At 42.7% G+C, this 13,227-nt stretch overlaps 1 protein-coding gene across 1 annotated transcript in view; it reads left to right on the top strand.

Moving 5' to 3' along the window:
• LOC139413208 (ubiquinol-cytochrome c reductase complex assembly factor 1) overlaps positions 1–7,694 on the top strand; it is a 42,146-nt gene extending 34,452 nt beyond the window's left edge. The window contains exon 9 of the mRNA XM_071160323.1: positions 6,985–7,694. Coding sequence (XP_071016424.1) covers positions 6,985–7,119 — 135 coding nt within the window. The 3' untranslated portion in view covers positions 7,120–7,694. The remainder of the gene's footprint in view (positions 1–6,984) is intronic.
• Positions 7,695–13,227: the final 5,533 nt, after the last annotated feature.

Raw genomic sequence — 13,227 nt, 5'->3', positions numbered from 1 at the left:
TGGCTGGTGACATTGTCATGCTGGAGGTTCATGTCAGGATGAGCCTACAGGAAGGGTACCACATGAGGGAGGAGGATGTTTTCCCTGTAATGCGCAGTGTTGAGATTGCCTGCACTGACAACAAGCTCAGTCCGATGATGCTGTGACACACTGCCCCAGACCATGACGGACCCTCCACCTCTAAATTGCTCTCGCTCCATAGTACAGGCCAAGTCTATATTATGGCAAGAACAGCTCAAATAAGCAAATAGAAACGACAGTCTATCTGGAAAAATGTCAAATGCAGTTGCAAAAACTATCAAGCGCTATGATGAAACTGGCTCTCATGATGACTGCCACAGGAAAGAAAGACCCAGAGTTATCCTCTGCTGCAGAGGATAAGTTCAGTTACCAGCCTCAGAAATTTCAGCCCAAATAAATGCTTCACGGAGTTCAAGTAACAGACACATCTCAACATCAACTGTTAAGAGGAGAGTGCGTGAATCAGGCCTTCATGGACGAATTGCTGCAAAGAAACCACTAAAAGGACACCGATATGAAGAAGACTTTCTTGCGCCAAGAAACATAAGCAGTGGACATTTGTCCGGTGGAAATCTGTCCTTTGGTCTGATGAGTCCAAATTTTTGATTTTTGGTTCCAACCGCTGTTTCTTTGTGAGACGCAGAGGAGGTGAACGGATTATATCCGCGTGTGTGGTTCCCAACGTGAAGCATGGAGGATGTGGTGCGGGGGTGTTTTGCTGGTGACACTGTCTGATTTTATTTAGAATTCAAGGCACACTTAACCAGCATGGCTACCACCGCATTCTGCAGCGATATGCCATCCCATCTGGTTTGCGCTTAGTCCCACTATAATTTGTTTCTCAACAGGACGACCCAAAAAGCACCTCCATGCTGTGTAAGGGCTATTTGCCCAAGAAGGAGAGTGATGGAGTGCTGCATCAGACGACCTGGCCTCCAAAATCACCAGACCTCAACACAATTGATATGGTTTGGGATGAGTTGGACCACAAAGTGAAGGAAAATCAGCCAACAACAACAACTGTTGGGAAAGCATTCCAGGTGAAGCTGGTTGAGAGAAAGCCAAAAGTGTGCAAGGCAAAGGGTGGCTACTTTGAAGAATCTCACATTTCTAGTTATTTCATAGTTTTGATGTATTCAATATTATTCTGCAATGCAGAAAATAGTAAAAAAATAAATAAAGAAAAACCCTGGACTGTAGCTGATTTGGTTAAAACATATAGCATGTCTCTATATATGGGGGGGGAAAAAACATTTTAAAATGTTCAATCAATCGATTGGTCGCGAGAACAGAAGTCTGTCGACTAAGATTTTTTTTTTTTTTAGTCGGGGGCTTCCCTAGTGGCAACTTGGAGACATCATATTAGACCTCTCAGTCAAACCTTTTTTCCAATCTTGCACCTACTCCAAAATGTCCAGTGTATTTTCAGATTTCGTTGTTGACAAATGCTGTGGAAACTACAGTAAATGTAAAATACAGTAGTTTAACATAAGTAAAATAATACTTTGAAGTACTACTTAAATTGTGTTTTGGGGTGTCTACAGTACTATTTATATTTTTGACCACTTTTACCCCACTATGTTCCTAAAGAAAATGTACATTTTCCCTGGCACATTTCGAATGCTTTAGCAGGACAAGGAAATGTCAAAATCACGCACTTATCAAAAGAACGCAGTCATCACTACTGCCTTTGGTGTTGCTTGAGATAAGGAATTTGTCATTATTTCTAGCGTTTACTTTTGACGCTTAAGTATATTTAAAACCCTATACTTTTACTCAAGTAGTATTTTACTGGGTGACTTTTACTTGTCATTTTCTTTTAAGTTATTTTTATTTTACTTGGGTACTTTTTCCACCACTGGTAAAATGCACAAAATCAAGTCTGTTTGGATTCAAGTCTTATCAGGTGAGCTTATGTCCTCACCTTTTGGTCTAACAATCTCCTAAATGTTTTCTTTCTATTGCTACCATGGTCATACATAATGCTTTTTATAGTTATTCTGTTTAGAAACATTTACATTTGGCCATATCCATATAGGCCTATTTCTACGAGTTTAAAGGATTAGCGTTTGACCGTTTTCCTCTACCCAAGCCGGCATGGCGACAGTGAAACTTATGTTAGTACAAAAACATATGAAAGTGGCGTTGGGAACATGTGACTGCGGTGACGGCCACTCCACTGGCACCCCCCCTTGGTCCTGTAGTCCTGAGTTATTGGTGTGTACATTGTCCAGGGCCTGACCCACTCCTGCCTGCTTGCATTAAAGGTGTCCTCGCATCACTGCACACAGAGACAGGGCCCTGCCCTAGGGCCATGCCACAGGTTGCAGTTAGCTAACCTACATTACAGGCACTGCCAGGAATTTATGAGACGAGGGGGGACTTTTCAAGAGGGGAAAAAACAAAAGATACTGTTTTTCTGAGCTCGCAGGGATTTCAAGAGCGTAGTCGAGCTCTTGGCCCTAGGCCCCTTCCCCAGCGACGAAGTCACGTACAGTGGTGGCTCGCTACACTGGCATTGCCACTGCATCGTTACACACACTAGTTACTTTCATCAAATGCTCCTTCCATGAGCTCAAGCCACTTAATTAAAGATTCAATATGTAACTTTTTGGGTGACCCTACCAAATTCACATTGAAATTTGAGTTATACAGTGCATTCGGAAAGTATTCAGTCAGACCCCTTGACTTTTTCCAGGTTTTGTTATGTTACAGCCTTATTCTAAAATTGATTAAATTGTTTATTTTCCCTCAGTTTACACACACTACCCTATAATGACAAAGCAAAAACATAACTTTTATTTTTAAGGTCTCTCCAGAGATGTTTGATCAGGTTTAAGTCTGGGCTCTGGCTGGGCCACTCAAGGAATTGAGGCTTGTCCCGAAGCCACTCCTGCGTGGTCTTGGCTGTGTACTTAGGGTCGTTGTTCTGTTGGAACGTGAACCTTCACCCCAGTCTGAGGTCGTGAGCGAACTGGAGCAGGTTTTCATCAAGGATCTCTCTACTTTGCTCTGTTCATCTTTCCCTCGATCCTGACTAGTTTCCCAGTCCCTGTCGCTGAAAAACATCCCCACAGCATGATGCTGCCACCATCATGCTTCATCATAGGGATGGTGCCAGGTTTCCTCCAGACATGACGCTTGGCATTCAGGCAAAATAGTTTAATCTTGATTTCATCAGACCAGAGAATCTTGTTTCTCATGATCTGAGAGTCCTTTAGGTGCCTTTTAGCAGGCTGTCATGTGCCTTTTACTGAGGAGTGGCTTTTGTCTGGCGGCCACTTAACCATAAAGGCCTGATTGGTGGAGTGCTGCAGAGATGGTTGTCCTTTTGGAAGGGTCTCCCATCTCCACAGAGGAACTCTGGAGCTCTGTCAGAGTGACCATCACCTCCCTGACCAAGGCCCTTCTCCCCCGATTGCTCAGTTTGGTCGGGCGGCCAGCCCTAGAAAGATTATTGGTGGTTCCAAACTTCTTCCGTTTAACAATGATGGAGGCCGCTGTGCTCTTGGGGACCTTCAATGCTGCAGAATATTTTTGGTACCCTCCCCAGATCTGTGCCTCGACGCAATCTTGTATCTGAGCTTTACAGACAATTCCTTCAACCTCATAGCTTGGTTTTTGCGCTAAAAGTAATTTAATTTGTTTTAAAATACGTCTAACGTAACAAAATGTGGAAAAAGGAAGGGGTCTCAATACTTTCCGAATGAACTGTCGATCTGTCATTCTCATTAAAGGCAAGTCTAAGAAGCGGTAGATAAGTTCTGTGTGTGCGATTTCTATACTTCTCATTTAAGTTTTGGTTTTGCGTCTTTTACTTAGTTTGATTACCAGCTGAAAAATATTTCTGGTAATTGAAAAGGTATATCATAGCGGTGTGGATGGGGGAAATTAGGTAAAATCATGACGTCAATGATCTTCAGGTCGGAGCTCTAGAAAGAGGCCAGTGATTCCGAGTTGGATTACACTACAAATGTACTTTCCCCAGTCAGAGCTCGTTAATGGCACGCTAATTACAGAAAATAGCTTACGGTTGTGAGTGTGACGAAATAAAAGCAGGGCATTGTACCTGAGAATTGTTGTATTTGGACTGTCTCGTTTGCCTATAGTTATCCTAATTTGACTTTGGTGCAGGTCATGTTGTTCTTCACATTACCGTCTCTGGTAAACACACACTATCAAATAAAATCAAAGTTTATTTGTCACATGCACAGGATACAGAAGGTGTTAACGGTTCAATGAAATGATTACTTGCATAATGCATGTGGCTAGCTAGATAAACAATTAGCCATAATACCAACTCATAACATTAGGACCATGCATGAATCTGTATGTAGCTAAATCTAACCAACTAGGTTCAATGTTAGCTAGCAATGCAAATGTATTTCTGAGATACAAATAATATTACTACACAGATCATATTACTACACAGATCATACACAACATTAGCTAGCTAACAGTATGCTTTAACTGGCATTGAAAACAACTTTCTGACAAAATTCAAAACAAATATCTGAAAATGTAGCTTGCTAAACTCTTACCCGTATACATGGATGAACGCTTCTCACTCTGTCATGGATGCCATAGTTGCCGTTAGTTTGAAGATGTAATCCGGAGACAGGTGTTTTATACAACAGCCTTCTGACTCTTTTCAACTCCCTCGGTTGAAAACGTATTCTGTGACAACACGCCGTTTCTTCCCCATCATTGTCATCAGAAGACTACAATGTCTGGTTCAGTTACAATATCAGGGATTTCTGATACATTTGCAGTGTCCGAGAGAGTCAGCATGGCACGATTGTCCTACAGAAAGTAATCATCACAACCTTTTTCCCTCTGATCTTGACTTTGTCGATAACACTTCAAATTCAGGGCAGCAACATTGAGAGCAGTAGCAACACTTTTGCAGTTCTTCATATCTTTCTAAAGCTGTGGTAGAAAGGATTATCGACAATACTGAGCAGCTCATGTTATAGACTGACGCGTGGTAAACCAATCTGAACTCATCTCTCTTGGCATGTCCAGCCCATCCATTATCTCAGCCAATCATGGCTAGCGGGAAGATTCTTGCCATTTTTCGTGGCTAAACCAACTAGGCTTGAAATGTAACAATTGTATTTACAGATGGCATACTAGTTTGTTATTAAGGCACATAAAAGTTCACATGTTCCAGAAGACATTTCTGCAAAAAAAAACTCATTTTGATTTAAATAATAAAATGCCTCTCCTGTGAAGTAGTGACGTGTGACATACGCCTAGCTTCTTGAAACGGGTCACAATTTACAGCACTTGTTGAGTTTTTGTCCAACACAAAATACTATGTTGAGAAAAATACTTGTAGGTTGCTTTGGTTTGGTTCACCATGTCAATATTCCACAAACTATCATTGACAATTCAGTACATAATAAAAATACACTGCTCAAAAAAATAAAGGGAACACTAAAATAACACATCCTAGATCTGAATGATTGAAATATTCTTATTAAATATTTTTTTCTTTACATAGTTGAATGTGCTGACAACAAAATCACACAAAAATGATCAATGGAAATCAAATTTATCAACCCATGGAGGTCTGGATTTGGAGTCGCACTCAAAATTAAAGTGGAAAACCACACTACAGGCTGTAATGTCCTTAAAACAAGTCAAAATGAGGCTCAGTAGTGTGTGTGGCCTTCACGTGCCTGTATGACCTCCCTACAATGCCTGGGATCTCCTCCCAGACCTGGACTAAAGCATCCGCCAACTCCTGGACAGTCTGTGGTGGATGGAGCGAGACATGATGTCCCAGATGTGCTCAATTGGATTCAGGTCTGGGGAACGGGCGGGCCAGTCCATAGCATCAATGCCTTCCTCTTGCAGGAACTGCTGACACACTCCAGCCACATGAGGTCTAGCATTGTCTTGCATTAGGAGGAACCCAGGGCCAACCGCACCAGCATATGGTCTCACAAGGGGTCTGAGGATCTCATCTCGGTACCTAATGGCAGTCAGGCTACCTCTGGCGAGCACATGGAGGGCTGTGCGGCCCCCCAAAGAAATGCCACCCCACACCATGACTGACCCACCGCCAAACCGGTCATGCTGGAGGATGTTGCAGGCAGCAGAACGTTCTCCACGGCGTCTCCAGACTCTGTCACGTCTGTCACGTGCTCAGTGTGAACCTGCTTTCATCTATGAAGAGCACAGGTCGCCAGTGGCGAATTTGCCATTCTTGGTGTTCTCTGGCAAATGAAAAACGTCCTGCACGGTGTTGGGCTGTAAGCACAACCCCCACCTGTGGACGTCGGGCCCTCATACCACCCTCATGGAGTCTGTTTCTGACCGTTTGAGCAGACACATGCACATTTGTGGCCTGCTGGAGGTCATTTTGCAGGGCTCTGGCAGTGCTCCTCCTGCTCCTCCTTGCACAAAGGCGGAGGTAGCGGTCCTGCTGCTGGGTTGTTGCCCTCCTACGGCCTCCTCCACGTCTCCTGATGTACTGGCCTGTCTCCTGGTAGCGCCTCCATGCTCTGTACACTACGCTGACAGACACAGCAAACCTTCTTGCCACAGCTCGCATTGATGTGCCATCCTGGACGAGCTGCACTGCCTGAGCCACTTGTGTGGGTTGTAGACTCCGTCTCATGCTACCACTAGAGTGAAAGCACCGCCAGCATTCAAAAGTGACCAAAACATCAGCCAGGAAGCATAGGAACTGAGAAGTGGTCTGTGGTTACCACCTGCAGAACCACTCCTTTATTGGGGGTGTCTTGCTAACTGCCTATAATTTCCACAGTGTTGCTTCCTAAGTGGACAGTTTGATTTCAAATAAGTGTGATTGACTTGGAGTTACATTGTGTTTAAGTGTTCCCTTTTATTTTTTTGATCAGTGTATGAAGCATCAGTTTGCCTCTGTAATGATGTCCTTGTGCCAGTCTTAATGGTGCTTTCTTTGTCTTTATCTGTACTTGTTCCACACAGATGCAGTTTATTGATGCTCTGGACGGGGAGGACCTCCTGCTGACTGGGGAGGTCAATTGGCGCCCCCTTCTGGAGGATAATGCACAGAGCATCCTGAAGGTCCCCACGCCCACCTACAACGACGCTGGGCTCTAAGACGCCCACCCCCATCACCCTGCTTCACCTCCTTCTCTACCCTTACTCCTCTGTGGCCAGAAACACTGTACTCTAGGCAGGATAGCCATGCAGGGACTCTCACACCTGATCTACACAACATACACACACTCTCTCTCCCTTCACCCCCCCTTCCCCACCCACCCTCCAAAACAACCCCCTAACCAGTGTCAACCAACTGACTGGCAGGGAATACCATCCACTGCCATTTCCTATAAGTTTTGAGAGTAAGAAGATGCCCGCTTGGAATGTTGCACTTCATTTAAAAAATTATACAGAAATCCTTTCTAGTTATCTATTTTTTTCTGATGCCATAACATTTATAAGCGTTCCTCATAGCCTTTGCGGTTACATACACGCTGTCTAAGTTTTTCTGGTGCAGCGGTTCCGTCTTCCAATGCTCTCCGAATGTTATGGGAAACATATACATGTTGCCTGGCGAATCATCAATGTATAAAATGGGACTTTTGCCCTAACTTAAATAAGTCTCAAAGGAATATTTAGTTTTTCTTTTTGTTTGTATGAATCCTCCTTCAAAATAAATCTGTAAACCAGTATTGAAGTGCCTGATGAGTGTAGCCCAGTTTTGCATAACAGGTGTGCTAGTTGATACATGTTTGTCATTTGCTCTCAGCCAATTGCTTTAGGTCTTTGACAGGCTTCTCCATGGAAACTGTGGTGTTGTGTTTCCCTCTGACTGACAGATCACTGTCTCGTTGGTCCACAAGGGGCTCTGGGAGAGGGAAAGAGTCTACCGAGTGCTCTGGTCTGGAGAAGAGACATAGATACACTCCTCTCAGGAATAACAGTTGTCCAATTGCAAATTATTTTTTTTGTTAAATTCATCTGAAAGAATTTATAATGGTACATATTTTCTGTAGCTGTATGTTTCCTTTTTTTACACCTTTGGTTTGGAATTGGGTATGTGTGTGAGTGTCTGGCCATCCGTGTGGCTGTTCAGCTGACTGTGAGGGAGGGAGTGGGCCCTTTTAGGTCCCACCTCCTGCATTTGTTTTAGGGCTTTATTTCCACAGCAGGAGTTCTCTCATTCAGTGAAATCACCCCATCCATGCAGTCTTTCACCTATGCTTCAAACACTCATATGGGAGATGTATTTCACATTTCCCATGAAAGTTTAGAAAACGCATCTTATGAAAGACAACAATCCAAAACTAGCGATGGGGGCATAAACATGCTATTGGTCATTTTATGATGCTGGGAAGTGATATAAACAAAGATGGAGTCATCAGCAAGTCACCATTGTTCACTTAGGCCACAGGTCTATATAAAAAGGACTTTATATACGGTTGCTAGTGGTTAGTACTACATGGTCATATGATCTTGTTTGGTGTACCTTTCTAGGCCATGTCTATTTGCTCTGCGGGCAGCCAGGCGCTGACCTATACTGCTAACACAGATCATGTGCAGGTTTACAGCATGGTGGTTTTAGAGCAGTCAACAGGACAGCAGTAAAACTAACAGTCTTCCTGTGTTATATTATCCTTCAGGTGTGTCACCTGGTGTTTACTTACTACACCATGATCCACACAGCCTGCTCACATGACCAGGCAGGATTCAGTGTGCCACTTCTGTTGTGTTGTTACGTCTTCCAGTACTGTGACCCTTTTGGGTTCAGATCAGTCACCCCATTTCCTCTACTTGTTTGTGTTCAGATCGGTGCGCCACCTTTCTACAAAGATTATTTTGTGATCTGAATAGTGCTGCGGTAATCTTATCAAAGATGACCTTTGAGTTTTCTTGACCTTGTGATTCAACCAGGAAAAGCTTAGGGCTCTAACCAACACCGCTATATTTCCATTTTGGGTAAAAGTTGAGGGAAGCCTTAGTGAATATTCCCAGTGAATTGTTGGATGAGGCAGTTATTCTCCTGTTGTGAAACAAATGTGGTATTGCCCATAGTTGACGTACAGTAGTCTCATTTAGGTCTCAGAGATATACAAACTACATTTAACAACCTACCCAAAATATTAAATCTCAAACAGACTTTAAACAGGAAATGGTAAGCTCAAGTCGGCTTAGTCAGTGTTCCCATGGTAGTAAACTGTAAATGTCCCGAGGCCCAGACCAGAGAGTGACAAACAGCGCCTTGGAAAAGGTCGACGTTAAGCTGTTGAGAGCAATGTTGTCAGGCTGCAATTTATTACCATGAGCTGGATGGAGGCCCTGGCACCGCACCAGGGAGTCAACTGGTTCAAACACGGCCCTGTTTTTTCCTATTTGTTTTCTTCATGAGAGTCCTGGAGGAGCACTCACCCTGCTGCTGTGTTAAGGGAGTGTTTAGTGCATGCTTATGGGTGGAGGAGGTTTGACTTCACAAACCCAGTGGTATCACGGCTAAGCTCGCTTCAGGTGATATGTATAATCTCTAGGTGTAAAAGCAGTACTGTCAGTAACTTAAATGCAAAAAATTGTTTCCTCCCTAAGGAGAACATTACGAGGGTTCTGGCCCACGTTGATTTCAGAGAAATTGTTTTAATTGGGATGTCATATAATCAATCAAAAATGACCCTACAAAGTGCTCAGTGAAAATCTGAGGTGGCCCTTCCAATTTTAATTAACTTATGCTCTCAATTTTGCAGGGATAATGCCTTTCCATCGTATTAATGAAATTAGGTCATTTTAAGCATTTGTACTCAAATCTCTACCCGGTACAGCCAGAAGAGGACTGGCCACCCCTCGGAGCCTGGTTCCTTTAGGTTTTTTCCTAGGTTCCTGCCTTCTCGGATGTTTTTCCCTACAGCAACCTTTCGGTTACTGGCCCAATGCTCTAACCACTAGGCTACCTGTCGCCTCTCTTTGTGACAACTGCTGATGAAAAAAGGCTTTATAAAATGCGTTGGATTGATTTGCCATAAATATATAATCTAGATATGTTAAGTTTTTAGACAGCCTCACATGTACAAAGTTATTTATTGACAGAGGCAATCATGAAAAGGACTACAGAGTAAGCCAAGCACTTAATTGTTGTGCTATATCCTTTCATTTAAGAACCCGTTCCTCTATCTGCTACTGTCAATCTAACTACACTTTATTCAGCCAGTCTTTACAGGCAATTCCCAGGAGGTTAAACATGATCTAGGAGAAGCTGGATTAGCAGGGTGAGACCAGCTAGCTAAGAAGGTTATCTGATGAAACGTTCCATGTTAGAGTAAAAAAAAATTAGATCCAATGCTTAGTCAAGACTACAGTAGGATTGTAGCATAACCTAGACCTGTCTTGTGAGCCCTACTTAACGCACGCACATGGATGCAGTTTGGTAAATGGACAGGGAAATAAGTGCTAAATTGTTTTGTTTTTTCTGACTGAATCAAGTCAGAATGTTTTCCCTAGCTGAGAAGAAAAAATGCTTAGGACTGACACATCTTACCGAATATGTATAGTATGCAAACCCTACAGCATGTTTGATGGTTTTATTAGCAAAAGTATTTATCCACAAAGAATGAATTCATTAGGAGAGTGTTGGCCTTATGTCATATGGGGCATCCTTGACTTGTCCCAGCAACCGCTCAGTAAAAGTTGATACAAGTTTGAGTCAGGTCACATCTTTTTAATCAAATCGAATTTTGCAAATTTGTACTTGCCCTCCCTGCAGGGCTGTGGCTGTCATTTCCATTTAGAATGTAACTCCTGTTATTTAAGCATTACTTCAGCACCTCTTAGCACCACCCTTCACAAACAATCAGATCAAAACCATTATTTGAGTTCGCCATCCTGAAACGTCTGAAAAGCTGAGGAAGAAGGTGCCAAAGATGCCAGATGTCTGGGTAGTTCAACAATTCTATGGCAGTGCTCCATCTTCCATTTTTTGTTTTTACTGGAATAATGAGTGGTGGCATATTACTATTGGTGGGATATTTATGTACAAATTAATAAATAAGGCTGGCACGTAGCTCGTAGTCAACGTATTATTACGATTGCCATTTTACCTATTTAAAAGGTCCAATTTGTATTTCTGAGAATACAGTGGGGCAAATAAGTATTTAGTCAGCCACCAATTGTGTAAGTTCTCCCACTTAAAAAGATGAGAGGCCTGTAATTTTCATCATAGGTACACTTCAACTATGACAGACAAAATGAGAAGAAAAAAATCCAGAAAATCACGTTGTAGGATTTTTAATGAATTTATTTGCAAATTATGGTGGAAAATAAGTATTTGGTCACCTACAAACAAGCAAGATTTCTGGCTCTCACAGACCTGTAACTTCCTCTTTAAGAGGCTCCTCTGTCCTCCACTCGTTACCTGTACTAATGGCACCTGTTTGAACTTGTTATCAGTATAAAAGACACCTGTCCACAACCTCAAACAGTCACACTCCAAACTCCACTATGGCCAAGACCAAAGAGCTGTCAAAGGACACCAGAAACAAAATTGTAGACCTGCACCAGGCTGGGAAGACTGAATCTCCAATAGGTAAGCAACTTGGTTTGAAGAAATCAACTGTGGGAGCAATTATTAGGAAATGGAAGACATACAAACTCACTGATAATCTCCCTCGATTTGGGGCTCCACGCAAGATCTCACCCCGTGGGGTCAAAATGATCACAAGAACGGGGGGACCTAGTGAATGACCTGCAGAGAGTTGGGACCAAAGTAACAAAGCCTACCATCAGTAACACACTACCCCGCCAGGGACTCAAATCTTGCAGTGCTAGATGTGTCCCCCTGCTTAAGCCAGTACATGTCCAGGCCCATCTGAAGTTTGCTAGAGAGCATTTGGATGATCCAGAAGAAGATTGGGAGAATGTCATATGGTCAGATGAAACCAAAATATAACTTTTTGGTAAAAACTCAACTCGTCGTGTTTGGAGGACAAAGAATGCGGGGTTGCATCCAAAGAACACCATACCTACTGTGGGGGTGGAAACATCATGCTTTGGGGCTGTTTTTCTGCAAAGGGACCAGGACGACTGATCCGTGTAAAGGAAAGAATGAATGGGGCCATGTATCGTGAGATTTTGAGTGAAAACCTCCTTCCATCAGCAAGGGCATTGAAGATGAAACGTGGCTGGGTCTTTCAGCATGACAATGATCCCAAACACACCGCCCGGGCAACGAAGGAGTGGCTTCGTAAGAAGCCTTTCAAGGTCCTGGAGTGGCCTAGCCAGTCTCCAGAGCTCAACCCCATAGAAAATCTTTGGAGGGAGTTGAAAGTCCGTGTCGCCCAGCAACAGCCCCAAAACATCACTGCTCTAGAGGATATCTGCATGAAGGAATGGGCCAAAATACCAGCAACAGTGTGTGAAAACCTTGTGAAGACTTACAGAAAACGTTTGACCTTCTGTCATTGCCAACAAAGGGTATATAACAAAGTATTGAGAAACTTTTGTTATTGACCAAATACTTCTTTTCCACCATAATTTGCAAATAAATTCATTAAAAATCCTACAGTGTGATTTTCTGGATTTTTTTTCTCATTTTGTCTGTCATAGTTGAAGTGTACCTATGATAAATTACAGGCCTCTCTCATCTTTTTAAGTGGGAGAACTTGCACAATTGGTGGCTGACTAAATACTTTTTTGCCCCACTGTATATGTCCACTCAAACTCAGCAAGATAATCCTGCTGTGTATTTATTATTGATTGTGATTTCAAAATGATCCGTTGAAAAGAAGTTGAGAACCCATATCTAAAAAGGGAAGATCTGTTTACTATTTTGCTGGTCCCAAAAGTAATGGGAGCAGCAAAGCAGTGAGCGAACATGATATTTTTCTGTTTATTGGACCTTACTTTTGTCCAGCTCCTGTTATTATTGTGGATGTGCGTAAAAAAAAATAAAAAAAACGTCCATTCATTATTCCTATATGTTAAAATAATGTGCTATTCACAACACAAGTGTTTGCTGTTGTATCACGATGAGCTGTGTCACCATTACCTCTATGGGCACCTCAGTTGAAAGAATCTGGTTAAACCTGATTTGTTAGTTTTGTAAGGAACACACTGTAGTTGCAGTGGTGATCGTAGTGCAAACTGATGACAATTCCGGTCTCATGATAATGGGTGGTTAGAGAAAGAACACATCTGAGCTGTTTTGACAGCTTTTAGATTAGCAGATATGAATGTGATCAACAA

This window comes from Oncorhynchus clarkii, chromosome 7 (genome assembly GCF_045791955.1).
Source record: "Oncorhynchus clarkii lewisi isolate Uvic-CL-2024 chromosome 7, UVic_Ocla_1.0, whole genome shotgun sequence".
NCBI lineage: Eukaryota > Metazoa > Chordata > Actinopteri > Salmoniformes > Salmonidae > Oncorhynchus > Oncorhynchus clarkii.
The sequence above is the reverse complement of the archived record's forward strand: the minus strand, read 5'-3'. Positions and strand labels throughout refer to the sequence as shown.